At 50.6% G+C, this 15551-nt stretch overlaps 5 protein-coding genes across 5 annotated transcripts; 2 read left to right on the top strand and 3 right to left on the bottom strand.

Moving 5' to 3' along the window:
* Positions 1 to 1432: 1432 nt before the first annotated feature.
* On the bottom strand, positions 1433 to 3274 carry TGAM01_v207463 (hypothetical protein; the record flags this gene model as incomplete). The annotated part of the gene is made up of 3 exons (XM_018810892.2): positions 1433 to 2056; positions 2116 to 2218; positions 2307 to 3274. 3 exons carry the CDS (start codon positions 3272 to 3274, stop codon positions 1433 to 1435), a joined length of 1695 nt encoding a protein of 564 aa, XP_018655898.1.
* A 5269-nt stretch (positions 3275 to 8543) lies between these two features.
* On the top strand, positions 8544 to 8777 carry TGAM01_v207462 (hypothetical protein; the record flags this gene model as incomplete). The annotated part of the gene is made up of 1 exon (XM_024550104.1): positions 8544 to 8777. The coding sequence occupies one exon, from the start codon at positions 8544 to 8546 to the stop codon at positions 8775 to 8777; it is 234 nt and encodes a 77-aa protein (XP_024405192.1).
* A 670-nt stretch (positions 8778 to 9447) lies between these two features.
* TGAM01_v207461 (hypothetical protein) lies at positions 9448 to 12318 on the bottom strand (the record flags this gene model as incomplete). Its single annotated transcript, XM_018810893.1, has 5 exons — positions 9448 to 9702; positions 9857 to 9938; positions 10048 to 11290; positions 11339 to 11835; positions 11909 to 12318. The coding sequence occupies 5 exons, from the start codon at positions 12316 to 12318 to the stop codon at positions 9448 to 9450; spliced, it is 2487 nt and encodes an 828-aa protein (XP_018655899.1).
* A 390-nt stretch (positions 12319 to 12708) lies between these two features.
* Positions 12709 to 13461, top strand: TGAM01_v207459 (hypothetical protein; the record flags this gene model as incomplete). The annotated part of the gene is made up of 3 exons (XM_018810894.1): positions 12709 to 12793; positions 12849 to 13210; positions 13288 to 13461. The coding sequence occupies 3 exons, from the start codon at positions 12709 to 12711 to the stop codon at positions 13459 to 13461; spliced, it is 621 nt and encodes a 206-aa protein (XP_018655900.1).
* A 353-nt stretch (positions 13462 to 13814) lies between these two features.
* TGAM01_v207460 (histone-lysine N-methyltransferase, H3 lysine-79 specific) lies at positions 13815 to 15413 on the bottom strand (the record flags this gene model as incomplete). Its single annotated transcript, XM_018810895.1, has 2 exons — positions 13815 to 14742; positions 14842 to 15413. The coding sequence occupies 2 exons, from the start codon at positions 15411 to 15413 to the stop codon at positions 13815 to 13817; spliced, it is 1500 nt and encodes a 499-aa protein (XP_018655901.1).
* Positions 15414 to 15551: the final 138 nt, after the last annotated feature.

Here is a 15551-nt window from a genome sequence, read left to right as displayed (position 1 = left end):
GCTGGGCATTTGAATGCTCTCAGCAGAGCATTGTAAAAAAGTATTTGCATTTACTTCCCACGTTGAATTCAAAAAGCAAAATGCAACATTACTCATGATTCACGCTATACAATTTGTCAAACCTCATCTAATCCCAGAATCAAGTGAATCAAAGGCTAGTCAATAGGCCCTTCATTTCCGACAAACCTGCTCAAACAAGCCCACCAAGTCACATCCAATAACAAAAAAAGAAAGCTCCCTTGCATTTGAATTCTTTCCAACGGCCTAGTGCAAAGCCCTCTTTCTCGCACGCCCCCTCAATCAAGATTCTAGCCCAAAAAGAGAAACAGCCGCCAATAGCCTTCCAGACTGACATCATCTCACAGCTCCGGTTTTAGTTCTAATCACAAGAGCAGTGCAAGACAAAAAGGCCGAGACAATGCCATGAATTCCATTTTTTCTTTCACCGCAAGAACAAAGCCGCTTAAATGTCCTTCCTTTGTTGCCATCTTTTGTATAATCCTTAACCTGTTTAGCTTATGACGCCCTTCCTAGCTGCGTAAAAGGATGATGCTAGCTGTGATATTTTAAAAAAAACCATAGTCAAAGTATGTATATGCTCATCAGTAAATACTGCGAAGGATGACAAAAAGGCACAGCGTTCTAGACCAGCCAAAGTCATTTAGAAACACCAAAAACGATCAGAGAAATACGAAATGAAATTTGAGTAGACATCTCTCAGAAAAGATGATGAAAAAGGAAATCACAATGGTAGCTTCTAGCCATAAACCCGCGCCAAGTTTACTCAATGCTTTAACAATAATAATAATAAGAAGAGGACGCTTTCCTCTCCATTCCTCCTTCTCAGCCTTTCCTTTCCCTATATAACCAATCCCATTCCCAATTCGCTTCTTTTTCACAATCCGGAAATGACTTGTTTTCGCGGATCTGAAAAGTGAAGAAGCAAAGCCATCCATGCTTTATTCACGACGCCATACGCCGGAGAAGAAGTTAAAAAAAGAAAAAGAAAAATGAGAACAGCCTGTAAAGCATATATGCCGCCGTCGTTTATAGAGAATTCACGCCACACTCCATACTATGAAGAACGCAAGTAAAAGTGAAGAGAAAGAAAAAGAAAAGATTGGAAGTATTAAGACCACCAAAGACAAAGAGAGCCAGACCGGTACAAAAAAAGTCCAAGTTCCCGTCATGACGCAACATGGGCGTTGAGCTTGCCCCCTCCCAAATGCCAATGCCAGTAGTAGTAGCAGAGAATTAACATGAGACACAAAGTCGAAAACCCAGTTATTAGCCCCTAAAGTTTGAAGCGCCTCTTTGCCCCATATACAGCGAAAAAAGAGTAGACTGATGCTCGACAAGGTACTTTTATTATGCATTGTTTCTTCCGTTTTTTTTTTTTTGGTTTAGTTTAAATTCGAAGCCGGGGCCTTTGCTATCGGCTGGCAGCATCGTCGCTAGACTCATGTGTGGTGATGTCAGCCTCTGCGGCCGAATCGAGACTCGTCATCTCGGCCGTGCCGTTGGGCGGTTGTCGGCCAGCTCTGCCGTCAAAAACCCATGGCCCAGCATTGTTTCTCGGTGTGATGATTCCCTCTGCCCCGCCGCCTGGTGGCGACGGAGTTCCGCTATCTCGCAAATGACTAGCACGTCCAGCACCCCTAATGGGCAACGGCTCGGAGGTGGCATGTAATGCCGTCGGGCTGCTTGTGGGACTGGCGGCCGAAGTAATGTTGACGGTCACATCCATGGCATCTGTTTCCTGCACCGTTGCCTCGACTGGATCGTCTATCGGTGAGGCGAAAGGGGGTGCGGCTTCTTCTTCAACCTCGGGAACAGTCGCATGAGCGACCGTAACGGGCACCGGTTGCTCGGGTTCCTCAAAGTCGTCCATGTTCTGCCACTCTTCTGTGGGCTCTTCGACATCGGCTTCTAGGTCGGCACCCGCGCGGCAGTTGGGGCAGATGAAGATGGGATATTGAGGCGATGTGAGTAAGGCACGCACACACTTGAAATGCCAAGTGTGAGAGCAGGGAGCGACGAATAATGATTGGCAGGGCTGTTGGACAATTTTATCAGTAAAGAAATCTTGAGTACATCAAAGGACCTTTTGCTTACCGCAATCGAATTCAGGCAGATGGAGCAGTCCTGAGAGCTTGAGCCTGACGCTGAAGCTCCTCCATTTGATGCCATGGTTCGTAGTCGCTTGTGGGCAGCCATGCTAGTAAATCATTAGCCAAGAACAACAAACATGTAAATGCAAAAAAAGACGTGATATCTTGAGAAAGCATAGAAGAGTAAAAGCTTACTTGAATGTGTTCGGCTTGGTCTGCCATCCGCGGTTCAGCTCCAGCCTCATCTTGACACAGCGGAAAATCATCTCCTCGCCGCCCTTAAAGTCAATGCCCAGCTGGACGATATCTCCGTCATTGACAGGAAATGCCTTGCTCTCCTGCGAAGGCGGGCTGAGTCTGATGTGGTTGAGAAAGGTGCCAGACGAGCTCTTGACGTCCTTGATGAACCATTTCCCATTCTCGTACCAGAACTCGCAGTGTCGTCGGCTGACTACCTTGCTCTTGAAGCCTACTGGGGCCGCAGAAGCTTGGTTGCCGGACACGCTGGCTAGAGCATGGTTATCACGCTCAGAGTATCGTCCAACGCGGATGACTTCGGTGCCATTTGACATCGTTCTCGAAATGGGCGGGAAGGACAGCGAGGGTCTGGTGGAACGAGGATCGTAGTATGCGGAAAAGCGAATGGACGGCTGGATATCGGCAGAGCCAGAGCCGGTTTCGTTGCCTCTCGCCATTGCTGCGGTCTCGTCGGCGTCTGTCTCTGCGGGAGATGAAGCGGATGATGATGAAGAAGAAGAGTTCCCCTGAGCGGCAGAGGGGCTGGAGGGGGCCGAGGACGAGTTGGCAGCTCCTGTCTGCGATGCCCTGGCCGCTTCGGGACTTGTAGCCACCAAAGTTAAACGGTTGGGGCCGGCGTTTGTGGTGGTGGTGGTGGTGGTGGTGGTTGTCGTCGTCGTCGTGGCGCCTGGCGAGTAGCTCACAGACCGGGTCAGGCCGTTGCCAGACTGGCTTGTCGCGGGCGAGCTGCCGCCGCTGCTGCTGCTGTTGACGGCGTGATGGCTGTTGTCACGCGACAGGAGGTGGTTGTGGGTGTAGTTGCGCAGGATGCTCAGGCCGCGCAGGCGGCTGGTTCTGGAAGGCGAGGGCGAAACCGTCGACGTCGCTAAGCCAGGCGGCGTTGGTGATACCGGCTGTGAAAACATTTCTTTGGGGAGTGACCGTCAAAGGGTCCTATTGTTTTTTTTTTTCCTCGGGGGGGCGCCTTTCAGTGGAGATGGCGCTGTTGCGGCCTGCTGTAAATGAGGAATTGAGACACTGACAGCCACCAAAGCGGGTTGCGGACAGTGGCTTGGGCCAGTATAAGTTGAAAGGCGTCAGCAGGGGGGAAGGTGGAAAAAAGGCTTCAAGCCGAGCTTGGAGTGTGATGTAAGTATTTCCACACAAGAAAGAGGGGCAGAAAATCGACAATAAGAAGAGGAAAAAAGCGATTTTTTCTCTTCCGCGTCTGCGCGAGTTACTCGGCCTTCTGCTCCTTTATTTGCAGGAATTGCAGTCTCGCGCGGTTGGATGGGTTGTCCAGGCAGCGTCGTAATATAATGGCACGAGTCGCCAGGTTCCAAGGTAGATTTCCCGGTATTATAGTGGAGTGAGGCGGGCGGAAGAAGCGCAGCGAGCCGAAAGAGGCACAAGTCCGGAGGAGACCCTGGCAGAGTAGCAGATGAGGAGGAGTCGAGTAAAAAGTCGAGTAAGAGGCGAGGCCAGAAGGTTTAACAAAAGCCCGGCGGAGCTGAAGTTTAGCAGGAAATGTCGAGACAAGATGCTCTTGGCTCCAAGTTGCGATGTCTGCAGTTTTAAGGCCAATTCGCTTCGTCGTGGCAGCGCATCGATTGCATCACGCAACGAACGAGGATGGCGAGAGGCTGCTGGCGCGTGAGCGTGGTGGGCATTAAAAGCGGGAGTCGGCGCTGGAGGAAGAGGAGGCGGCGTCGGATTGGGCTGGATCTGTCTGTACGCGGCAGCTTGACGTGCACCCGAAATGCGGGGGGTGCTGGTATTTCAAGAGCTGCAGATTGCGATGCTGAAGTGAAGCAGGGCTGGAAAAGAAAAGGAAGAAGAGAGAAGAGAGCAAGTAAAGTCTCAGCGAGAAGAAATGCCCATGTGAGGATGATATATTAGTAGGCCAAAGACGTAAGTGCTGGCCAAGGCCGTGTATTTGGAGCCAGCCAGAGAGGGCACCACTACACAACCAGTACCGCAGGCTACAAGTGATGCGCGCAAACGTCACTGCTTCTGGGACCCGGCACAGCGCGATCCTCAGGTACCAGGACAGGTACAGTCCATGTACTGCGACAAGCCCGGCTGCTAGCAGTAATTCAGTTCCCACCGCCGGCGGCACGAGCGCAGGGCTAAGGAAAATAAAGAGACACCTGGTGCCTGTTTTCCCTCGTCGCTTTTGTCTCTTTTTTTGCCTCCCGTCTGCGTAGACAGCGAGAGAGACTTGTGTTCTGGTTCAGGTTCAGGTTCTGGTTCTGGCCCCAAGGGGGGGGTGCCCGTAATGTGCCCCCCCAGCGCCATTCGGTTCAGCGCAGTTCAGTTGCTTGCTGCCGCTAAATCTGCGCCGCTAGCACCAAAAAAAACCTTGGATATTTGATCCCATGTCTGCGGTCCCTGGTCGGCCAGCCCGCGCGCGGCCAGAAACGAAAGAAAGACAGTGGATACGACATAATAACGGATTCTCTGAGAAGAGAAGAGAGGGGGGCGAGACGCTAGCGAGGGGGCGCCGCTAGTTGCGCTAGGACGGGGTGCAGGCGACCACAGGCTGGGCATGGCTGCTAGCGGTGGGCTGCAGGGGATCAGCAGCCTGGACCGAAGCAGACTGTCAGCTACGTTGGTTGGCTGGACTTTGACGTGTGCCGTGATGTCGAATTGAATTTTGGCAAGCGTGTCAACTGTGTTCAAGCATCGCGGCAATGGATATGGATCACCCGTAAAAAGCTGTGGTTCCGCATTCAAAGGGCTTGACTCTCACATATTCCCGGTGTAATTATTATCAACAAGATACATCATGTGGAAGCTGTTGCTCTGCCCTGCAGCTCAACTACATCAGAGGAACGCCACCAATAAGCCACCCAAAAAGGCCACCACGTTCCAGTCTCGCCCGAGTACACCATCGCCAGCTAGTACCCTCCATCTACACGCATTAGCACCGCCAACTACCATGTCGCTAATGTACCTCTGCGGTCTCGTTCGTTTCAAGGGAACTCGCCAAAACTGAGTCTCGACTCGTGGTCTCGATCGCCAATAAAAGCATCAAAATGCAATCCCTTGCGCCGGCCCGAGGTTTGGGGTCTCTAGGCAAAGATTGGCCCAGTTTTCTCCCTGCGTGCACTGCTGCCATTAGTTGCTCAGCTTCGATTGCTTCAGCACTTGGGACTTTTCGCCTCTTCTGATGAGTGGCTTCGAAACTGTTGCGAATCTTGTCTGGGTCAGGCCAGTAATACGCCGTTTGTGTCCTTCCATCTCGACTTTTCCCTCGATCTGGGTGCCTTGTAGCCTGGCAAGTGTCAGTTTCCGTGATTACCCGCCCTGGACACCTCATTTCCTCCTTGCCAATAGGATCCTGCCCGTGACGCCGCCGTGACGATAAACGGGCCTCGTTCGCCATCAGCCGACAAGGCACATGTTCATTGAATGCGTGTCTCAGCGTCTGTATTGTCTGTATTGAATATCGCTCCCTTGTTTCTCAGCCCGATGCCAGGCTATTGCTATCGTAACTAGCAGATGCAGGCATCGGCTCCAGGTGTGACCTGCATCACGAGCTCCCCTCCTATCTAGTGCTCCGGTTTGATATGCAATGCGCATGTAGTGCAATGGTGCTAGCCGTCCTTGACGCATTATACCGCATCACGAATCTGACTGCTGGAGGACGCACGCAGCATCTGCTTCGGAGCCCGCCGCTGGTCGAAGCACTAGTGATGTTTGGCAGCAGTAGTGTCTGGCTGTTCTTATCAAATAGCTGAGCATCGATTTTATACATGGCATGTGCGCTTTACGCCTTGCAGCCCAAAGCTGATGCTCTCGTCAGCTCCCAAATCACGCTGTCTCTCCTCGTGGCGCTTGGCTCACTCCAGCTTTTCAACGGCTCTTTCTTCTCAACTTCCTTCGCCAATACTAGCAGCAGAAGAAACTACATTCACGCCCCTCCTAACAGCCTCCTATCATATCTATGTATTATGCATTTCTGCGTCTCTCATCCCATCTCGAGATTCATGTTGTACAAGTATATTCTGTAGTATAAGGCACGTATAACCCCACGCATGCATGCAGCTTGACTCAGACAAAAAAAAACCCCCCCTACGAGGCTTTCGGCGAAACATTGTTTAGCGGCCTCTCTCCTGGACCCCGAATCCTTGATATTGCATTCCAGACAAATAAACGACCTTTCCCCTCAGTTTGCTTTTCACTAGCACCAGTAGTTGCCACGTTTTCCCCCTCCCTATTTCAGGAGAAAAAGAGCATTCATCTACGGATGGTATTGATCCATTTGCGTCCTACTATTTTAGGAAGCGCTGGTAATGTCTCGGACGAAGCTCTGGTAATAAAGATCAATTTCTATATTTGGATCTGCAAAAAATTGAAATGAGGCCTGTTGGGCAGACCGATCAGCCGCAAACATGCCAGAAATAAACCGAACGAATGCTATAATCTATGTCTTGCAAAGATGCTATCCGAGACAAGCAGTTGGAAACAAGCAGCCGCCACCTGTTGATCCGAGTCTTGATTGTTTTTGCCTCTTTTTTTCTTTTCAGCTGCCGAGGGCAACACGTCTCCATCGCGATACGGGGAATTGGAGCTATTTACCCCAGCCTCTCTTCCTGCTGACTGCATGCGCACAGGTCCAAATACTTGATACATGTACCTTGACATCGCCCCCAATAGGCATCCTCCTGGCGATTCATGCAAACGGCGACAAAAGGGCCTGCTACTGCAGCCAAGTAGGTAGTCCATATTGCCTTTGCCCCTAGGAGCAGCATTTCCCCACAAAGCCATGATACTCGTATGGAGAAGATGCTGTGAGGACAGCCCCGCATTCCCATCTCATCTCGCTCCAATTTGTGGTACAAGAATACTATCTGCATCGCATGGATATCTGAAGGACGCAATATGCAACGACGCACATATCATGTACAGTAGCATACGTAACGCACGCAACCTCCCCTGGTATCTGTTTCTTCATCAATCCATACCAACGGCCGGATCCGCCACCAAATGCTACGACGGCACGACCAACATCACAAGTCTCATAGCCCTGTCCCGACTTTTTGCTTGCTAAATGATAATGCACCAGCCTCTACACGCGCTCGACTCATGCACACACACTCCCTCTCTCACATGTTTACATCTTCTCCATATGACATCAAAACAGCCACTCACCTACTCACTCCAACTAAAATCACACGTCAAGAACCTGAACAAAGTCCATCTCCTCACTTTCTATTCTCCCCACTGAAACCTCTCGCACTAGACCGCTAATACTTGCCCGCCCATCCATCCCAGCCAACCACGGCGCCATCAGATCATCCAAAATCACATGGTTCTGCTGCGTGCAATGAAAATGCAACGCTACCACGTCCCATGGCGCGGGAGGGGGGAGGCATCCACTCACCAATGTCGACCACTAGGCTGCCTTCCATAATGCGGCAATGCCCACTTCATACAAAATAATACAGACCGTGTTAAACACAGGTTCATGTCCATATCTAATCTCAGCAGTAGTTATACCGCCAAAAGCTCAACCCTAAGCATCCACCACCAGAAACACAAAGGAAAAAAATAGACATCATGAAACAATCACGGGAGTCTCCGTCTAAAAAAACACGTGGACATAGCTGACCCCATACTGTTAGCAGATATCAAAGTCCAGCATCAACCCCAATCACAGCTCCCCCAATTTTCCAGACCCGCATCACCAGACCAGGGTGTGATTCTCTCAGATCATCCGATAGATGGCCACATCGCCTAACTCGTAGCACAACACGCCATTAATTCCCTAGTCCTTGTCCTTGTCCTGTTTTCAAGTAGCATTTTCTGCTCCTCGTCTTTTTTTCTTTTCACTGCCCCTGTATGCATGCATGTTCATGGGGACAATGGGTCGCCTCGGCGCGGGGACATTTTCGGTTCTTATGCCCGCGAGTCAGTTGCAGTTTTCTATGATTTACCTGCTTTCTTACTGCATTTGGCGCCTCATGACGACGAATGATGAACAAAAACAAAAAATGAATGGTTGGCAGGAACAAGTATCCCTTTTACTGTCATGTTGGCCTATCATCTCCCTCTGTGACATGTCTATCTGTAAGTCATACCGCTATTTGCCGTGCATCAGAGCATCACAAGCTATAAGCCATGAGGACTTTCAGATAATTGGAGTCTAAATTTGTAGATTCAGACAGGCGGTAAGGCTGCGGGCTGGGCATGCTTGGTCCATCTCACAAACTGGGCCCAACACTGGCTAAACCGCCGGACCTTCTAGCTTCATATGGAGCAAGTTCGTCACAGTCGTTCAAAGACAGTAAAAAGACCCATATCCCGACCTTACTCGCCAATCTCGTTGACCACGCCCAAATGGAGCTGCTCCATACTGTACTGTATATCGCCGAGGTGTATCATCCGACGCCATTTATAACTTTCGGCTCTAGATCTAGATAAGATACTGCCAGATTTGCCATCGCATCAGTTCAGTCCCTTTTTGGCTATTGCTCAGACAATATGGGCTTTGGCTCCAGTATCTCTTAATGCTATATGCAGAAGGGCTCGCCAATGTCTGTGGCAAATTATCAGTATCCAGCCGATAGCTGTAGAAATGTAGTGGAATCAACAACTTGGAGAAACCTTACTATTGGGCTGTCTACTACTTATATACTTTCTAGTATTTACTTTGATGTTCAGAGGTAGTAGTATCATGGCCAGGGAACGGTTGTAAACCCCGGCCTACTAGGTTGGTAGTAGTTAAAACCTAGATCTCGAAATTATATGCGGAGTAAGAGGAGAAGAATACTAGTTACCATCCGTCAAAAGAGAAAACGCAGCTAACTCAAAGGAAATCTCCGGCATTGGGTATCGTTCCGGAAAAGGAAGCTCTAGAGCTGATATTGAATCAATAAAATATATCGGATATTTTGCGGAATCGCTTACGACGAGTCGAATACTACCTGAAACAAATTCTTCGGGCATTGTTGCATCTATCTGGCAGCAGCCTTGTAGAATCCTGATATGTAAGTCTAGATCTCAATAATTGGATAGCCAGTAACAAACAACACAACGCAAACCGCCAACATCAAAAACATCGTCATTATTTCTCATAAAACATCCTCCCTCATTACTTCTTAAACGTCGACCCGCCAACCCTCTCAATCTCCTTCCCCTCAGTCGTATCCCTCCCCCCCGCCGCCTCCAACAACCTCTCATACGCCGCCGCATCCCTCAGCTTGACAGCCTCCTCCGCTGCCTTGACCCGCAGCCCGCACTTCTCATACATGGTGATCGTCTCGCCCGGCTCCAGACCCGTGCACTTGGGCACAAACACGGCCGCCAGGCGCGGATTACCCGCCTGTAGCGTGAGGTTGAAAAAAGGCTGTTCAAGGAAAGAAAATAAGAGTTAGCCAAGCTTCGGACTTTTGCTGTTTCATCTTAACGCCGTCTCAAAATCTCACTCCTTCCACGTGTTTTTAACTACCCCCGATCGATATGATGGAACCCAGAAATGACAAAACTCTAAATCAACTTACCGCCCATCCGATAGGACTCTTCTTCGCCTTTGCAATATCTTCAATCTCACCCCACTCTCGTTTTGCGACAAGTGCCCGAAGCCTAATTACACGGCAATGGCAAAAACGCCCGCCGCCAGTCAGCCCATCACATGCCCTATAATGATATGCGATACCTGAGAATCATGCAGATCGGGGCAACCATAACTTACCTGATCCACCACGCAACCTTCTCCGGCACCTTAAAATCGCTCTGGATCTTCTTTGCCTTCCCGTGGTACCCGAGCCGGATCAGCTTGAATATCGTCTCGTTGACGCTAAGTCCCGAGAAGGAGTCTGTCAAATCGCGGTCTAGCGCCTCCTGCGCCCGAAGGAGCTGCGTCGTCTCCTTGAGCACATACACCTCTGCCGCATTATCTTTCGATTCGGACAGAAGCTTGGCTGCCAGCGCCAGCTTATCGGATGCCGTGCGCGCATCCGGCTGTCGGAGTGATTCTCGGATGAAAACGTTGGCGCCATCGACCCGCCTGTCATCCTGGTAGTACATGTCTTTCAGAAGGGTATTGTCTCCTTCCAACTGGGCGGCAGATTCTACCAGTGCCGTTGCAGTGGGTCGAACGTTGATTACTCGGAAGAATGAGGCTAGTGGTAGCTTCTTCTTCAGCTTTGAGAGGACAAAAAGAATGAGGTCAGTATCACCGCTCTCAATGGCTTTGTCCAAGGCTAGGTCGTCCTCTTCCATATCTAGGAGAAGAGGAACTTGTCTCCCACCACGAGGTTCGTGGTTCAGCAGCTCAGTAGCTAGTCGGGTTCGGCCCTCGTGATGTGCGGCCCTTGCAATCTCTTCGAAAGAAATGCCCGGCTTCCCCGAAAGTCTCTCCACGACCAGTCGACAGATGGTATCGTCGTCTTGGGCGCCAAGCCGGACCTTTGTAGATGCCCAGCTAACGTAGATGCGGTCCGTCGGAAGCTTGAGATAGCCAGCAATCTTTAGCGCCAGCAAGTATTCGTGCCGCTGGATTAGCCGTTGGATGAGCCGCTCAGGCGTCAGCCTATGATATTGTTGAAAAGACAGGGGCATTCCAATTTCAAAACCGCGCACAGCGTTGAGAACCCGTAATGTCTCGCACATGTCGACAAACTCATCGCTGTTGTAGATATCTAGCACCGACTTGCCAAATGACGCAGCTTTGAGCAGTCTCTTCTGCCACTGCGGATCAAACTCGCGACCAGCGGCATTAACGCACGTGTCGACAGCTTCAGTTAGATTTGGCCGAATAAGCTGGATGTAGTCATCTGCTTTGGGAGATTGCAGCTCAAGCTGCTTGACAGCATCAAGCAAGATGGATGCAGGGGATGATTCTGAGGCGGCGCCAAATGCTTGAAGTGTATCATCAGGCACCCTTTCTAAGAACTCGCAAAAGTCATTTGTTATTAATCTAGCGCCATCGTGCTCTATTACTGGTCAGCATGAGACAGATATCACAGATTAACAAGACCAACCAGATACGACATGCACTCGAGTGCTGTCATAGATATAAGATGAAGACTCATCTCCCGGTCCAATCACATGAACCTCGTCTTCCCAAGCAATGATAGCATCGCTACCACACCACTCCACATACTTGGGCGGTGTGTTTGAATTGGAGTTGTGTTCGAATAGCCTCTCCTGGAAATCGCTCGAAATGACATGCGCCTTGCCGTTCTTCCCATAGAGATTGACAAAGCCACCGTTTGGCGAAACGCTAATGTGTGAAAAGGGTCCAACATCCAGGAATCTGTCCTCGCAGTCTGTGGCGTCGACAACGTAAACAGTCGATCCAATACTGAGCAGCACCTCCACGGAGCGAGACAGCGTGTGATTTGGCGCGATGATGCCCCATGAGTGAATCTCACCCGCCGGCGCCGGCGCAAGCAGCTTTGGCCGCGGCTCTGTATATGATGAGACTGTCACCAAAGTGTTGTTCCCCAGCAAAGCAACCAGGCCGTTGTCGTAAAACCTATTCATCACCACTTAGTTTTCCCATTCTCACACATCTTCCTCATCGATAACAGGATGTGAATAGCATTTACCGGCAAGACTCAACTCCGTAGTTATCCGCCCCGTTCCCCAGCGAAAAGTGGCTGAAATCCCCCTGCATATCATAACATCTCACATTGCCATCTGCCGCAACAACAAGCAGCGCCTCCTCCTCCGACCAGCCCAGCCCCTTGATGGCGCCGCTGTCCCAGGCAATGTTGCGCAGCTTCTTGCCCGCCAAGCTGTAGATCTCGATGGCCGGCTTCGTCGACTGGCCTGTCTTGTGAGCCTGCAGCTTGGTGTCGTCCCGCCACAGGGCCAGAGCGCCGGCATAGGGAGCGCCCGTGACGATGTAGCCATCGAGATCCAGGCCCTGGTCAAAGACGGCGGTATACTGCTCTGTCTTGCGGAACCACTTGTCCCCTACGCGCTCCCAGTCGGCTCTTGCGTGAAGGGTGTCCATGCCGTTATCTCGCTTTCATGACGGTAGATGAAGCTAAGTGAAAAAGAAAAGGAGAAAAAGAAGAAGAAAGATGTGATGTTTATTGGATGAGATGAGTGAAGCTCAAGATGGAGTTTGGAAGATGCGCAGCTAGCCACCATAGCTCCGTCCAATGAGAGGCGAGGCTATTCGTCGGCTAAACCGACAGCTTGCATCATCACCTCAAAGGCTGTCACTCATAGAGCGCAACCCCACTAAACTCACTGCATGTTGTACTTTTGGCCTCCATCTCTCATCAAGGTCATTTCTTACTCGCATCAGGAGGGGTTGAGTAAGCCTCTCACTACTACCGCTTACTATAGAAGCTTCTTCATATACGCGTTATTTTTCTACCTTTTCACATCTTCAGCCATGCCCAACTGGAGAGACGAGTACCTCTCTTCCCTCAGGGAATCAGAGCTCAACAATCCCGTCAACATGGAGCTCGTCCAGGCTTGTTTGTCTTCTCCATCCTATTCAATATATGTTTAAGACTCATACTATCTCCTCAGGTTCACAAATGGCAGACCGTATTTCATCCCTCGAAGCAGAAAAGCTGGCTCTAGAATCCCTCGCCGTCGGTCAAGGCAACAACAACAACAACCGGTCAAAGTCGCCATCCCTTCAGCCCGGCGAGGCAGCACCCAATGACCCCGGCGTCGCTCAACTGCGTCTTGAACTGGCCGAGGCATTACGCTCGCGAGGCGTGGCGGAGACGCGACTGCGAACTGCAGAAGAGGAGTTGGACAAGCTGCGTTCCAAGACGAAGCAGGATACTCGATCTCTCAAGGATCTCACTACAGAAAGGACGTCTCTTGCTACTAAAGTGAATGACCGGGAGTACGAGCTCAAGGAAAAGAGGAAGCTAGTTGAGGTATTATATCATTTAACTCGATCTTTGAAATGCTCTTTCCTACCACTAGAAGATTGAAAACTGACGTATATATACAGCAAGTCCAGGACGAGATGATTGCGCTTAATCTGCAGCTCTCCATGGCTGAGAAAGAGAGGGATCGGGTCAAGCAAGAGAACAAGGAGCTCATCGACAGATGGATGAAGAGAATGGCCCAAGAGGCAGATGCTATGAATCTCGCAAACGAACCAACACTGGGAAGGGGGCGGTAGTACCAAAAACAAAACAAAGAAAAGTGTTTCCATTTTCATCATAACAGCATATATCATGGCGGTAAGGATGCTTTGTTTCTTTCATACATATTTTATACAGTCAAGTTTGTTTCGTTGCTTCATCTACTAACGCGTTGATCTTTCGCTGTTGATGACCGCTCTTCTTTCAAACGTTCTTTCAAGCAAAACAAGAAAAAGAAATGATTATCCTCCAATGTCGTTAACCCAAATCCTCAGTTCCAAGAAAAAAAGAGGACAAAAATACCCATATTCCTGATTTATACTCGATTATTTATATTCTACAATACTCAACATAAACATCTTTATGCAGTGCTGATGAAGCTCTAATTAGTCTATTTCCGCGTGGAGATGTAATACTGCCCGCCGGCGTTTGTCCAGCTGACGAAGCCCTCGGGGTACGTGCACTCTTCGACCTCAAGGATGGTGCTGCCGACATCGTTGATATTGTGGCTGCTTTTGGAGTCGGCCACGAAGGATTTGAGAGAGATAATCTTGCAGCCCGGTTTCAGGTCCAAGAACATTCGGATCAAGTCGTCGTTAAGCTGTGAGGTGAATGCTTTGTTGTTGACGAGGATGACATCGGCCCGCTTCAGGGCATCGTGGATCAAGGCGTTCTTACGGAAATCACCACGTTCAATGTGTACCTCGCCTGGCTCTATGCCCCAAAGCAGGCATCGCGCATGAAACTCTTTCTCTTGAGCCTCTGCGAGGTTGCAGGCGTTCTCCATCATCTCGCAGCCCCAGCTTTCGCATCCGACTTCGAGTGCGGCCTGCAAAACGACATTGCCAACGCCCGAACCCAGATCGACAAATACTTGGTCGGACGTCATCTTGGCCTGCTCAACCAGAATTTTGGTGATGAAAGGATGCAGAAGCTCGCCATAGACAAAGTCTGTTCCGTTCTCGTACTTGGAAAGGAGTTCCACCTTTGGAGCCACTGTACGATCGTAGATCTGGTCGAGAATGAAATCGGTGAGTTCCGAGGGGAGCTCATGCAGGTTTTCGAGGTTATTCGAGACAACGCCGGCTTCCACCAGTTCAAGGAGTTTCTCGTTGTAATCACGCAGCGCAGCCTTGAAGCCAGCCAGATCCTGGATGTTCCTATTAGACGCTTTTTCCAGTCGTCGGATGATGCCGTTATCATGCTTTGTAAACGGCTCGGCTTCTGCGTCGGTGAGATAGGTTCCGGCGACGAGGCGCACTATGCGTATGCTCGCTTCCACGGTGTCGATCTTGTCCTTGCCCCAAACGAGCTGAAACCTAGATTCTTGTTAGAAGAGTCCTTGAACACCACTGTTGTTACACAAACGGCGGGGTGAGGGGCCCAGTTGGAATGCAGTTTTCATTAACTCGACTTACTTTTCTCGGCGCTGCAGAGTGGGATACTGGAGTTCGACGGCGACGTCTTCCTTGGAAGCCCCCATGATAGGAGCGCATTTGTGCTCCAGCGATGCAACGTCGACGGCGTGGATGAACTGCAGCCCCTCATCCTTCCGCTCGTACGCCCTCGCGCTCCTCAGCTTGCGATTTGAATCTTCGCTAGTTGCTTTCCTCTGACGCTTGTGCGAGTCCAAGTCCATCCAGTTGTCATCTTCGGCGTCGCTGTCCTTGTCGAACTCGATGCGGTCGCTGGCGGGTGAGCGGCGAGACGCGCTGGTCGGGGCCTTTCGCTTGCGCTGCGGCTCGAAGCGCCTCTCGTCGGTAGATGAGGGGTACGGCGAACTGCTCTTCGCACGAGACGAGGCTATGGAGGAAGAGGTGGCATTTGGCGAGAGCTTGCGGATCGGGGATGATCGCGCCGACGACGATAGCCCGGGTCGAGCTACAGACCTCGGCTTTGGTTTCGGGGCATTCTCGACGGCGACCTTTTCGATGCGGATCTTGGGAGGGGCGACCTTGAACTTGTGACTCTTTCCACTGAGAAGAGGCATGGCGGCGGCATCAATCTCGAGAGCGCCAAGATGCGAAACCAAAAAAAAAAAAAAAAAAAAAAAGAGAGAGAGGTGAGAGTTCGCTTTGGTGGAGAGATCGTGCGGCTCGGCTCAGGGGTGCGCTGTATCGACCGAGGG

The sequence above is a fragment of the Trichoderma gamsii genome (genome assembly GCF_001481775.2).
Source record: "Trichoderma gamsii strain T6085 chromosome Unknown Scaffold_27.2, whole genome shotgun sequence".
Taxonomy (NCBI): domain Eukaryota; kingdom Fungi; phylum Ascomycota; class Sordariomycetes; order Hypocreales; family Hypocreaceae; genus Trichoderma; species Trichoderma gamsii.
This window is presented reverse-complemented; position numbering and strand designations above follow the sequence as displayed.